This window comes from Thamnophis sirtalis, unplaced genomic scaffold (genome assembly GCF_051295495.1).
Source record: "Thamnophis sirtalis isolate CommonGarterSnake01/CBP01778 unplaced genomic scaffold, rThaSir2_p1.2 scaffold_9, whole genome shotgun sequence".
NCBI classification, from domain to species: Eukaryota; Metazoa; Chordata; class Lepidosauria; order Squamata; family Natricidae; genus Thamnophis; species Thamnophis sirtalis.
The window spans coordinates 13,289,255-13,301,426 of record NW_028261389.1 but is presented as its reverse complement, the minus strand read 5'-3'; the positions used below and the strand labels follow the sequence as shown (position 1 = coordinate 13,301,426).

At 43.4% G+C, this 12,172-nt stretch overlaps 1 protein-coding gene across 3 annotated transcripts in view; it reads right to left on the bottom strand.

Annotated features, from left to right (window-relative positions):
- EPS8 (EGFR pathway substrate 8, signaling adaptor) overlaps positions 1-12,172 on the bottom strand; it is a 179,312-nt gene that overhangs the window by 46,527 nt on the left and 120,613 nt on the right. For all 3 annotated transcript variants that reach the window (XM_087722840.1, XM_087722839.1, XM_087722841.1), the window contains 4 exons: positions 10,508-10,644; positions 8,041-8,114; positions 2,927-3,053; positions 1,090-1,178 (listed from right to left, as the gene is read on the bottom strand). In XM_087722840.1, coding sequence (XP_087578966.1) covers positions 1,090-1,178; positions 2,927-3,053; positions 8,041-8,114; positions 10,508-10,644 — 427 coding nt within the window. The remainder of the gene's footprint in view (positions 1-1,089; positions 1,179-2,926; positions 3,054-8,040; positions 8,115-10,507; positions 10,645-12,172) is intronic.

Sequence of the window (12,172 nt, the reverse complement as noted above, 5' to 3'; positions counted from 1 at the left end):
TCCCATCCAGTCACATGGGCGGCAAGCCACTCTCACAAAGGAGGCCACACCCACAGAGTAGGTTCGAACAATTTTTTAAACCCTCCACTGCAGAGAATAGATGGGGGCGGGGCCAGTCAGAGGTGGTATTTACTGGTTCTCCCAACTACTCAAAATTTCCGCTATTGGTTCTCCAGAACTGGTCAGAACCTGCTGAATACCACCTCTGATATGCATGCCAGAACACGGAAGAGAGCAGCTGGTGATGGCATGCTTGCCCACAGAGAGGGTTCGGCATGCCAGCTCTGGCCTGCATGTCATACATTTGCAATCCCGGGATTAGAAAAATGATGATCAAAAAGAGAAAGAATGCAGAGAATGTTAGAACACCAGCAAGGAGGAGAGTTAGCTTAACAGTTTTAAATAGGATATTCTGCCTTAGAGTCCATCATGATTTTGTTCTTGTGCACCTTAAGAGTTATTCAGATGTGGGATGGTGCCCATCTGAATCAGTGAAGGAACTGTCAAGTCATCAATGTGGTAGGGGAGCCTGCCTCTCTGATTTCCGATTATGAATGAGAACTTAGCAGTGGAAAAATAGAATGTTTATGGAGTGTATTTTTTAAAAGTTTTATTTACAAATTACAAATCACAAAATGAAGTTATTGTTTGCAGCAAAAGGAAGAAGAGGGTGAAAGTAGGAATATCGCAACTTATTTTTCATACTCTCTGAAGCATCCTAGAAAGATTCTTGTGTTGTAGCTTGAAAAACAATCCTACAAAAAGTCCTGGAAGTTGCAATACTTTAGCTGAATGTGATGAATTTTTTTAAAAACATATTTCTAAAGAAAGTGAGCTCTAATACCATTATATGATCACCCCTTTAGATCGTTTCCCTTTTGTTCTAAAACAAACAATTCAGAAACAGTTTGTACAATTGCCAAGAAAGTATGTTCCGTTAAGGAAATCTGAGTTGCAATTTACAGGAAAGCTGGTGAAATTCACAGTGGCAGATTGTAACAACAGATTTAAAAAACAAATCGACTATTGCTATCAAGGCTTCAACAAAAACCTGGAATTGCTTGGTGTAACCAACTCAGAGTCACTTACCAAAAGGTTGAAACCATGCTTAAATTTTTGCAAACAGTCCACAAATTCATCTGGAGATGGAGGCTTTGCACGGAGAGTTAAGACCCCCTCTGGTGAAAAATAAATAGAAAAATGAAAGCAAAATGACTTAGAGGAGTACCTATAGAAATACTTTCATCATTGGCAAAACAGGAGGATCAGATTCGAGACTGAATGGGATGCATAAACGGACTGTGTAGCTGTGAGTATCATTTTGCATGTCCTCAATAAACTATAGAAGCAATGGAGTCCTAGTTCAGTCCTTTGGCTAATGAGAGAAAGTATTATCAGCAAGAAGCTTTTAAAAGTTGGCAGCCCGTTCTTCATATACATTTATTCTCCTGCAACTCACTGTGTAGAATGGTAATAACCAACCTGCCCCCAAGTTAGTATCCTCTAGGTGCATTGAAACTACATCTCCCAACTCCCATGACTTTTACATTCCCCAGTATCAACACATATCCATCCTTAAGACACGAGAGGGGGGGATGGATGGATGGAAAGAGAGGAAGAGAGGCAATAGAGAGAGAGGGGGGGGAGGAGGGAGAGAGCAAGGGAGGGAGAGATGGAAAGAGAGGGAGAGATGGCGATGGAGAAAGAGAGGGCGATGGAGAGAGAGAGATGGAGAAGGAGGGGGAGAGAGGGAGGGTGGGGGAGAGAGAGAATAAGAATCAGCTCAAGTCAATCCACCAAAGGATGAAGACTTTTTCATTGAAGATTATGGATGTAATCCACTACAACATCAGCAACTTTAACATGGACTTCAACTCCCAGAACTCTCCATGTGTCCTTCAACTCCCCAAATTCCACAGTCAGCATGCTGGGCTGGGGATTCTGGGAGTTGAAGTCTACATAGCATACTGGGGTTGAGAAAAACTGGACTATTGTGGAATAGTAGATCAATAATTTTCCACTTTGACCTATGGCTGAGAATGAATAACTGGCAGCTAGCACCTGTGCATGAATCTCCTCATTCCTGTACCTTTGCAATAGCAATAACAACAGTGTTTAGACTTATGTATCGTCCCTTAGTGCTTTTCAGAACTCTCTGGGTGGTTTACAATGTCATCATATTACCTCCATCATATTGCCCCCAACAATCTGGATCTTCACTTTACTGACCTCAGAAGGATGGAAAGATGAGACATCCTTGAGCCCGGTCAAGATCAAACTCCAGGCTGTGGGCAGAGTTTGCCTGCAATACTGCATTTTAACCCTTGCACAGATGCAAATTATTTTGTTCTGAAAAAATTTGCAAATCCCACTTCAAGAGCGGGGAACTCCAGCATGAGACGGACTGTTCGAAACATTTTTTTGAAAATGTAGGGCTTGAAAGAGATCATCTCTGTTCCCGGATGAAAAAAAACCCCACTTCCAAAACACTTGAAAGAGCCCATTTTGCACTTGAAATGGAACATTTCACAAGATTTCATACTCCAAACTAACACACCCTGAATCCAGACAAAAGAGTTAATTGACTCAAGATGGATGGCTTACGGAAATTCCATTTTCTTTGTTCTGCTGAGTATGTATGCAAACGAACGACAGAACAGAGAATAGATCATCTGCCTCTTCTTTTCAACATTAGTCAAACATTAAGCATCAATCTGACCCCAAACACAACAGGAGTGTTACACTCCTGTCGTGTTTGGGGTCAGATTGATGCTTAATGTTTGACAGATAATGATTGAAGGGTAAGGTCTGTTGAACTCTGCCCAATGCTACTACTCATCTAACTAAACAGAGGAACTCTGAACAGTTCAGCCAAGTGAAATGTGATCAGAAAACTACTGAAAGAAGAAACAATTTTGTTCCTTACCACCTGGTCCTTTCTTCTTATTTTTCTTGCTTTTCTTCCGCTTTGAGAGTTCCGTAAAAGCTTCTGCTGCTTTTTGAAGCTTGGTGACAAAATATTCAATGTCATCCAGAATGTGATTCAGGATTTGCTAAAGAAAATAGACAGCGGGCGTCATTTATGAATGGAAGGAACGTCATCCAAAACGTTGCAGTGTTGAGTTGGGAAGAATGGGAAATCATTGCAGAGAACCTGCACATTTATCTACAGAAAGGGACACCTTGTAAAGTGGAGATGACCTGATATTACCATATCGCTGGGGTCTAGATTCTCCCCTTTGTTCTAAAGCTGGCATCAATAAAAGCTCTGTGCTTGGTTAAGATTAGAGTAATTATTTGAGATCTTCCCATGCACAATCTTGACTTAACTGTATTCTTTCTGGGGTGCTAGGGCAGAGATGGCTAACCTCTTTGTTGCCACGTGCCGAATGCGAGCACACCCATAATGCAATGCATGTGCAACCCCCTCCGCATGCGCCCCCTGTGCACAATCCCTGTGTATGAGCACAGCCCCACGCATGCGCACGTCTCATGCATGCGCAGCAAAGACCCGAAAACCAGCTGGCTGGTGGGAGGCGCACGCGCATACGCGGTGGAGCTGAGCTGGGGCGACAGCTCACATTCCCGCAGGGAGGGCTCTGCATGCAACCTGTAGCACGCGCACCATAGGTTTGCCATCATAGTGCTAGGAAACCTTTTTTTAGCCTTATCTCAAGGCAAGCAATTATGAACTTACAGTATAAAACTATTTCTGCTCTAGTTAACAGTTGGGGGTTTTTTTCCCCCCTACATGGTTATGAAATGAGAATCTGGATTCACTTAAAGTATTTTTAGCTCTCAGTACAAAGAGCAATTGAAGGCCAAGGCACATGCAAAGATAGTTCTAAAGTTACTACTCCGCCTCCTTTCTTTTCATTCGGTCCTGAATTAAGTTTCTATAGCAGTGATGGCTAACTTTTTTGCCATTGCGTGCCAAAAGTGGGGGAGAGTGTGTGTGTGGGGTTGTGCGCGTGCATGCGCACACCCATAATTCTATGCGCCCTCCCCCATGCATGCACACGTGAGCCCTTGCGCTCCCCCCCCGCTTTTGGCATGTGATGCCACTGTGGACCTGTTTTTTGCCCTCCCCAAGCTGCAGACCCTTTCTAGGAGCCTGGGGAGGGCGAAAATGGCCTTCCACACCCCTCCAGAGACCTGTTTCCCAACTTCTGGTGGGCCCAGTAGGCCTGAAAGTCAACTGGCATGCGCCGGAGCTGAGCTCACGTGCCCACTGATATGGCTCCGTGTGCCATAGGCTCGCCATCACGGTTCTATAGGCCCCAAATACCTAACTCAACCTTAGTCTATCAACTTCCTTTCCTGATTCATGGAGGAGAGAGACTGTGTAGCCCTCCAGATATTGATAGAAAAGAACTGGCAGCACTACAGCCAACTAGGCTAAAAGTGTTGGGGATGATTTGGCTATCCCTTGATGGCCACTGTTCCTTATTTCTAAATCAGAGGGTCCTATTTGGCTCAGCAGGTCCATGTTCAACTCTCAGATCATCCAGGGAACACAACGTGCATTATCTTCCACATTGTCCCAAAGGTGCTTTTTCAGGAGGCAACTGGACCGTTTTTGTTCTTTTGTAGGTGTTTCGCTTCTCATCCAAGAAGCTTCTTCACCTCTGAGAGGATAGTGGGAAATGGAAGGATTTATATTCCTTGCAGACAGATGGTTACTGGCATCCTTTTTAGAGGGTCGTTGAAGCACTTGGAGGCTTATCTGTGTCCTCAGGGTCACCTGAGTTAGTGCTCCTGGTTCCTGTAGTCTGCAATTTTTTTTCTCTTCTGGAAATCCATTCCTACTCTCATACCATTCAAAAGGTGTTCATCCCAAATTGTATAACTAAAACTCTGTGGACATTCTCAGCCATTCAGTTCATGGTTGTCCCAAAGGTGCTTTTTTTTTCGGGATGAGAAGCGGAATGTCTTCAAAAGAAAAGAAAAAACAAGAAAGTCCAGTTGCTTCCTGAAAAAACACCTTTGGGACAATCATGATCTGGATGACTGAGAATCTCTACAAAACTATCTTGAACATTATTTTTATAAGTTCTTAGGGCAATAAAATGGAGGGTGAAGAGGAAGAGATGAGGGAAATATTCACTGTAATCCCAATAAAATGGTCAGTAACAACAATTAACATCATCGACAATATTATTATATAATAATATTGAAGTATTATATATTACACAATAAAAATAATTGGCAAAGATAGTGTCAATAGTAATAGGTGCAGTCCTAGAACAACTGGAATTCCACTTGAATACAATCCATATTGATAGAAATTATTAATCAATTGGAAAAAACAGTTTTACTTGGAACTGTTTACATCCTGCAATGGTCCCTTTAATATCACCAACGAACATCTGCCTATCCCAGGTTCTTGGGAAAGACTCGACAGGTAGATAAAAATACCAAATCCAGTATAAACATCTGGCTGACTTTACAACCAACCATAATAATAATAATAAGACATCGAGCGATAAATTGGGAGATCAGGAGTTATATAGTCCTGCCTTTGGCACAATGGTGATCTTGGGCCAGCCACTCTCTCTCAGTCCTGGTAAGAAAGCAATGGTAAACCACTTTGGAAATCGGTGGTTCGAATCTCTAGCACTGCGTAATGGAGTGAGCTCCCATTACTTGTCCCAGCTTTTGCCAACCTAGCAGTTCAAAAGCATGTAAAAATGCAGGTAGAAAAATAATAAGCGTTCCAAGGAAGGTAACAGTGCTCCGTGTGCCTTCGGCATTTAGTCATGCCAGCCACATGACCACGGAGACGCCTTCGGACAGCACTGGTTCTTTGGCTTTGAGCACCGTCCCCTAGACTCAGGAACAACTAGCACATATGTGTGAGGGGAACTGTTACCTTTAATGACCAGCCAACTTTCCCCGCCCCCACCTGTATCGATCTTTCTCTGAAATCCACATCTGGAAAAGGAAATTGTTATAAATCATAGACTGCATTCCGAGTTTGTGTGGCAGCACCCTAAGTACACAAAGATTCCCAGTTCTTTCTTAAGTACAAGGAAAAGAACATGTTCTCAGGATTATCAGCAACATTAAAAAAAAAGACTTCCGGGGCAGATGCTGGAAAAGCTTCCTTCTGATAAGCTCTGATATGAAAACCACTGTTCAAGGAAGAAAGTTCTTGGTTTTAAAGAAGCTAAGCAAGTTCACCTTCCTTTTTTTTTTTCAATATACCTTCAAATTGTTTTCATGCTACAAGACCAGCTCCATTACTTGGCCTACAGTATGTAGCATTAGATGCTATATTAGCTACTTGTCCAATTGTTGTCGTTAGTTGCAAAGTCATGTCCAACCCATTGTGACCCCATGGACAATGTTCCTCCAGGCCTTCCTATCCTCTACCATTCTCTGGAGTCCATTTAAGCTCACGCCAACTGCTTCGATGGCTCCATCCAGCCACCTCATTCTCTGTCGTCCCCTTCTTCTTTTGCCCTCAGTCTTTCCCAGCAGGAGGCTCTTCTCCAGGGAGTCCTTCCTTCTCATTAGGTGGCCAAAGTATTTGAGTTTCATCTTCAGGATCTGTCCTTCTAAAGAGCAGTCAGGGTTGATCTCCTCTAGGACTGACCGGTTTGATCTCCTTGCAGTCCAAGGGACTTGCAGGAATCTTGTCCAGCACCATAGTTCAAAGGCCTCAATTCTTTGGCGCTCAGCCTTCCTTATAGTCCAACTTTCACAGCCATACATTGTAACCCTACTTGTCCAGTAGGAAGCACTATGCTACACCTACTTATTGTGTGAATTGGAACTCTTCAGACATAGAAGAGTTCTTCTAACAGGGGCATTTAATGGTCATGTGATGCCTCCTACTGGTCAGTAGTTAATATAGCATCTGGGTCTTTCCACATCCTCTACGCATCCTTATCAGGCTTACAGTCCTCCACCTCACTCTTCCTTACCTCAACTAACACCCTCCATATAGTCACTCCTTAGTTCCAAGAGGGTGCCAGACAATCACACTGCAGTTGCTAGGCAACTGAAGGATGTCTTTTTCATCTGACTCCCAGGGTGGCTTCACACTTTTAAGAAGAAATTGTGGCAGGAGCAGGCAGCCTAGTAAACATAAAGCATGGAAAAACAGACCCGTTTCCCACAAACTTAGCTAGAAATTATGCAGATCAGGATTCTTCACCTTCCTTTTTTATTTTACACCCTTGACTGCTGAAAAAAACCTCAGTTTTAATCCAAATCAACACAAATCATAATATTGCCTGCTGTTGGACTTTTCTTGCAATCTGAGAAGATACCGGTTGCTTCCCACTGCTGTTTCGGTAACGAAACAGAATCGGAGCCTAAAAATACTCAAGGGAGCAATCAACGCTGGGACTTGATTGAGAAAAAAAATTAAAAGTTTCTGAAATAAGGCATGTTGCTCATTAGGGAAGAGGCAGGGAAGCACCTGAGACTATTAAATACTGAGCAGAAGCCAGCATGAAGAAAAGGAGGTAGAGGCAGGTGGTTATTTAAGCTCCTCTCCATAACTGAAGTATTGGGCAGCTTCTAGATGGAATTTTGGAATAAATGACCTTAAAGGTAAGGGTTCCTCTCGCACATATGTGCCAGTCGTTCCCGACTCTAGGGGATGGTGCTCATCTCCGTTTCTAAGCCGATGAGCCAGCATTGTCCGAAGACGTCTCTGTGGCCATGTGGCTGCCAAAGGCGCACGGAACACTGTTACCTTCTCACCAAAGGTGGTTCCTATTTTTCTACTTGCATTTTTTACCTGCTTTCGAACTGCTAGGTTGGCAGAAGCTGGGACAAGTAACGGGAGCTACGCAGCGCTAGGGATTCGAACCGCTGAACTGCCAACCTTTCTGATCGACAAGCACAGCGTCTTAGCCACTGAGCCACCAGGAATAAATGAGTTTAGGAACCAGTAAATGACTTCCTATTTCACAGCCCTGAACTTTACTGTTGGGAGGAAAAAAATTGTGAATGGACAATATCTACTGCCCCACCCAATTTGAGGAACATCAAAACATCTTGCAAGCAATCTCTTTGGCCACTTACAACATCTCGGTCAATCTTGGCTGCCATCATTTCAGCTGATTCTTCATGCTCATGGTATTGCTTTGGTTTTTCACCTGAAGAAACAAAGAGATGAAGAGAAGCTTCCTCCAGGGGAGAGAAACTGTGGCTGTGATTGCCCCCAACAATTTTAACAACGTTACTGAAAAATGTAGTGTTTGCATTTGCACAACATACTAAGATTGATTGGCTTTTCTCTGAATGAAATAAGAAAGTCTACACAATTCAACAGATAACAAATGTGACTTGGAAGGTATTTTTTCTTCACTGGTATTGTGATTTGCAGCTTCTTCCAATCAACATCCAACTCAATGGATATCATGGAAGTTTTTGTCCTTGCATATTTTAAGGCCATTGCTTTGAACACAAATTTGGCCACCAATATCAATTGTAAAAGAAAAATGATTGTGGCTTAGGGTCTTGTGAGAACCTAGGTGATCGGATAAGCTTATCATTCAATCTCTCATGTGACCTGGAAAATATATTAATTCAGTAATGAATGAATCTGGCCTATGAAAGCTGAAATAAAACATCAATGGTTACATATTTGGAAAATGTAAATGGAATTGGAAGAAGAGAGCAGGGTCAAGTGCCCTACCCAAAATGCATACCCCATATTTAAAGAAGTATCGTAATAGAAGCCCTTGACCCTATTATACATCCTAGAGATCTCAGTTATTGGGGGAATACAGGAAGCAGGACCTTGTAGTAATCTTGAGAACATAACAGTTGCCTATCGTCAATAAAGAAATATGCACTCAGCTTGCTAAAACCACAAAGCATAATTTTGCTTACTATTCTTGCAAAAAAATCCACACATTTCTATCTTTTAAGCCTGAATTGGAGCAATGGTCCTATTATTTTTGCTAGAAATCCAACTTCAATCTCCTTATTTAGGTCATCCAAATATGATGCTTGCAAAGAAGATTTTTGCTGCAGGCTTTGTCTAGAGCAGGGGTCTCCAACCTTGGCAACTTTAAGACTTGTGGACTTCAAGAGTTCCTCAGTCAACTGGCCAGTTGGCTGAGGAACTCTTGAAGTCCACAAGTCTTAAAATTGCCGAGGTTGGAGACCTGCTTTAGCCTTGATGCCTAAGATGGTTGAGATGGAGACAACTAGAAAGGAACGTAGACTTCCTGTGCTGTAAAGTATGAAATCCACACAAGGGGCTGAGATTTGGGAAACAACATTTGGCCAAAGTCCAGCCAAGCTCAATGCCAACATCTATGGGTACATACTCAACAACATGATGGTTGCATCCACATGATATACTGAACCACGAAGTATCCGGCATTCATCTGAATCCTGCCTAAGTTTATGATTTAGTAAAATGTGCAATCCCATAAAATAGGTGTCTTAAGAGTAGATATCAAGACTACGGTGCTATTCAGGAATGAAAGTCTAATTAGAAAAAAATTCTAAATCTAGTAAAAGCAAACTTGAAACGCTTGGTGATGCCCAATCAAAATTTGTCAAATTTTAAGTCTAACAGAGCTAGTGTTAGAAGTGCTATGTCAGTAAACATTTGTTGTTTATTTTTTCTCCCATCGACCCATGATTTTACATTTTTAAAGTTGCCCTGATCACCATTTATGGCACTTTGACTGGTTCTGATATCTCATTTTATCCTCAAATATCAGAAAAATACCTTGGCATGGCTCTTTAGTCTTCATGTCAATTGCTATCTTTCTCCATACCTGATTTGACTAACAGCCTGCTTGTTCAAGAGTCTAGTCATACTCAAGACTAGACACCATGGAGTGACCTCCCATAGGTGGGTCAAAATATTTCTTTAAAAAGTAAACTAAAACAATAGTTGAAACATAAGCTAAATGAGAGTAGAACCCCTTCAATTTATTCTACTAGGACAGTGATGGCTAAGCTTTTTCCCATTGCGTGCCAAAAGCACAGGGGGGGTCATGCACCTATAATGCTACGAGTGCGACACCCACCCCTGCATGCGCGCATACACGTGCGACTTCCCCTCCCCTGTGTTTTTGGCACGCAATGGACCCAATTTTTGCCCTCCTCAGGCTCCAGAGGCTTTCTAGTTGCCTGTGGAGGGTGAAAACAGCCCCCCCCCCCAGCTTCCCTGAAGCCTCCGAAGAGCAAAAAATGGCCTTACGGGCAAACCGGAAGTTCGGGGATGGACTTCCGGTTTGCCCATAGGGCTGTTTTTCGCCCTCCGAAGGCTTCTGGAAGCCTCCTGAAGGCTCCAGAGGGCAAAAAACGGCCCTACGGGGACTCAGATGTGCGCTGGAGCTGACAGGGAAATGCTTCTTGTGCCCTAACAAATGGCTCCGCGTGCCACCTGTGACACATGTGCCATAGGTTTGCCATCATGGTACTAGGACATTTACTGTACGAGAATGAGTCATATTACCCTAAGGCAAGGCTCCAGAACATCCAGAGCAGAACACCCACATCTCAAAGTCTTAGCAACACTCACAATCTCCCTGTTCAGCTGCCCACGCAGACCAAGCCGCCACCCGGCTGCGGACATCCACCTGTGTAACAGTTGCTGGGGGCACAGGAGCTGGGGCTCTGGGAGGTGGAGGAATGGCACTCTCTGATCTGGAAATCATCCTAGATAGGAAAAAAAATAATGATATAACATTGAAACACCAAGAAAACAAGATCTCCTCTTTCAGATGTTGGTTAAGAGCTGTGGTGATGCAGTGGCTAGAATGCAGTACTGCAGGCTACTTCTGCTGGCTACAGTTCAATTCTCACCGGCTCAGGGTTGACTCAGCCTTCCATCCTTCCGAGGTCGGTAAACTGAGGACTCAGAGGTTGGGGGCAATAGGCTGACTCTGTAAACCGCTTAGAGAGGCCTGTAAAGCACTGTGAAGCGATATATAAGTCTAAATGCTGTTGCTATTGTTATTGGCCAATTTGTATTGCCATGACTCTCTGCCAGAAGCGGCATATAGCAACAGAGATCAATTGTCAGTATGTCCATCTGTCTGTCTGTTCATCCACCCACCTTTTGGTGAAGCTGAGTTTTAGCAATAGCACTTACTGCTCCATAGCATTTTACAGCACACTCTGGGTGGTTTACAATGTCAGCATATTGCCCGCCCGCCCCCCCCCCCAAAATATATATCTCTGGGTCTTCGTTTTACCAAATTCTGTAGGATGGAAGGCTGAGTCAACCTTGAGCCCCGCCAGGATCAAACTCCAGGCTGTGGACAGAGTTTGCCAGCAATACTGCACTTTAACCACTGCACCATTAGAGTTTTATATCCTTCTATTGCAGAACTGCCTTCTGTTTAGAACAGAATAGCGTAAAAAAACAGAAGCTGCTTAATTGGATTTGACTAGGTGGCCATTCTTTGTGACCACATAAACAAGCTTTCTTTGACATTAACACAACCAGTACAAGGAAAATAAAATGTTTACCTTTCTCTTGACTATTTTAAATATTGAAATTTTCCTTCCCTCTTATGCTAGAGCAGGGGTGTTAAACTCACAGCCTGTGGGCTGGATGTATCATGCTGGAGAGCCGAGGTGGCGCAGTGGTTAAATGCAGCACTGCAGGCTACTTCAGCTGACTGCAGTTCTGCAGTTCGGCTGTTCAAATCTCACCGGCTCAGGGTTGACTCAGCCTTCCATCCTTCCGAGGTGGGTAAAGTGAGGACCCGGATTGTTGTTGGGGGCAATATGCTGACTCTGTAAACTGCTTAGAGAGGGCTGAAAGCCCTATGAAGCGGTATATAAGTCTAACTGCTATTGCTATTGCTATGCTCTGACCACGCCCAGGCCCAGTTTAGTGAAGGGGAAAAAGTCACGATACGTCATGTAACGACATGACAACGCGGGTTTGACACCCCTGTGCTAGAGGTATTAGTTACTGAAGTTCAGATTTCAATAACAGATGCAAAAGGCAGAGGTGCTCAATGTTTCAACAATGGGATTTCAGTTTACGCTTGTTGGTTTTAAAGAGCTCGTGGCCAAAACAGAGAAAGTGTCCACACAGCGTTCCAAAAAGGCCCACGGAAGGACAATTCTGAAATTGTGCTGGTTTACTAACCCAAGCAGAAACTGCACCAAAATGTTCGAATGCATTCTTAAGCATGACAAGAACTGTTGTTTCAAGGCATTTATGCAGATA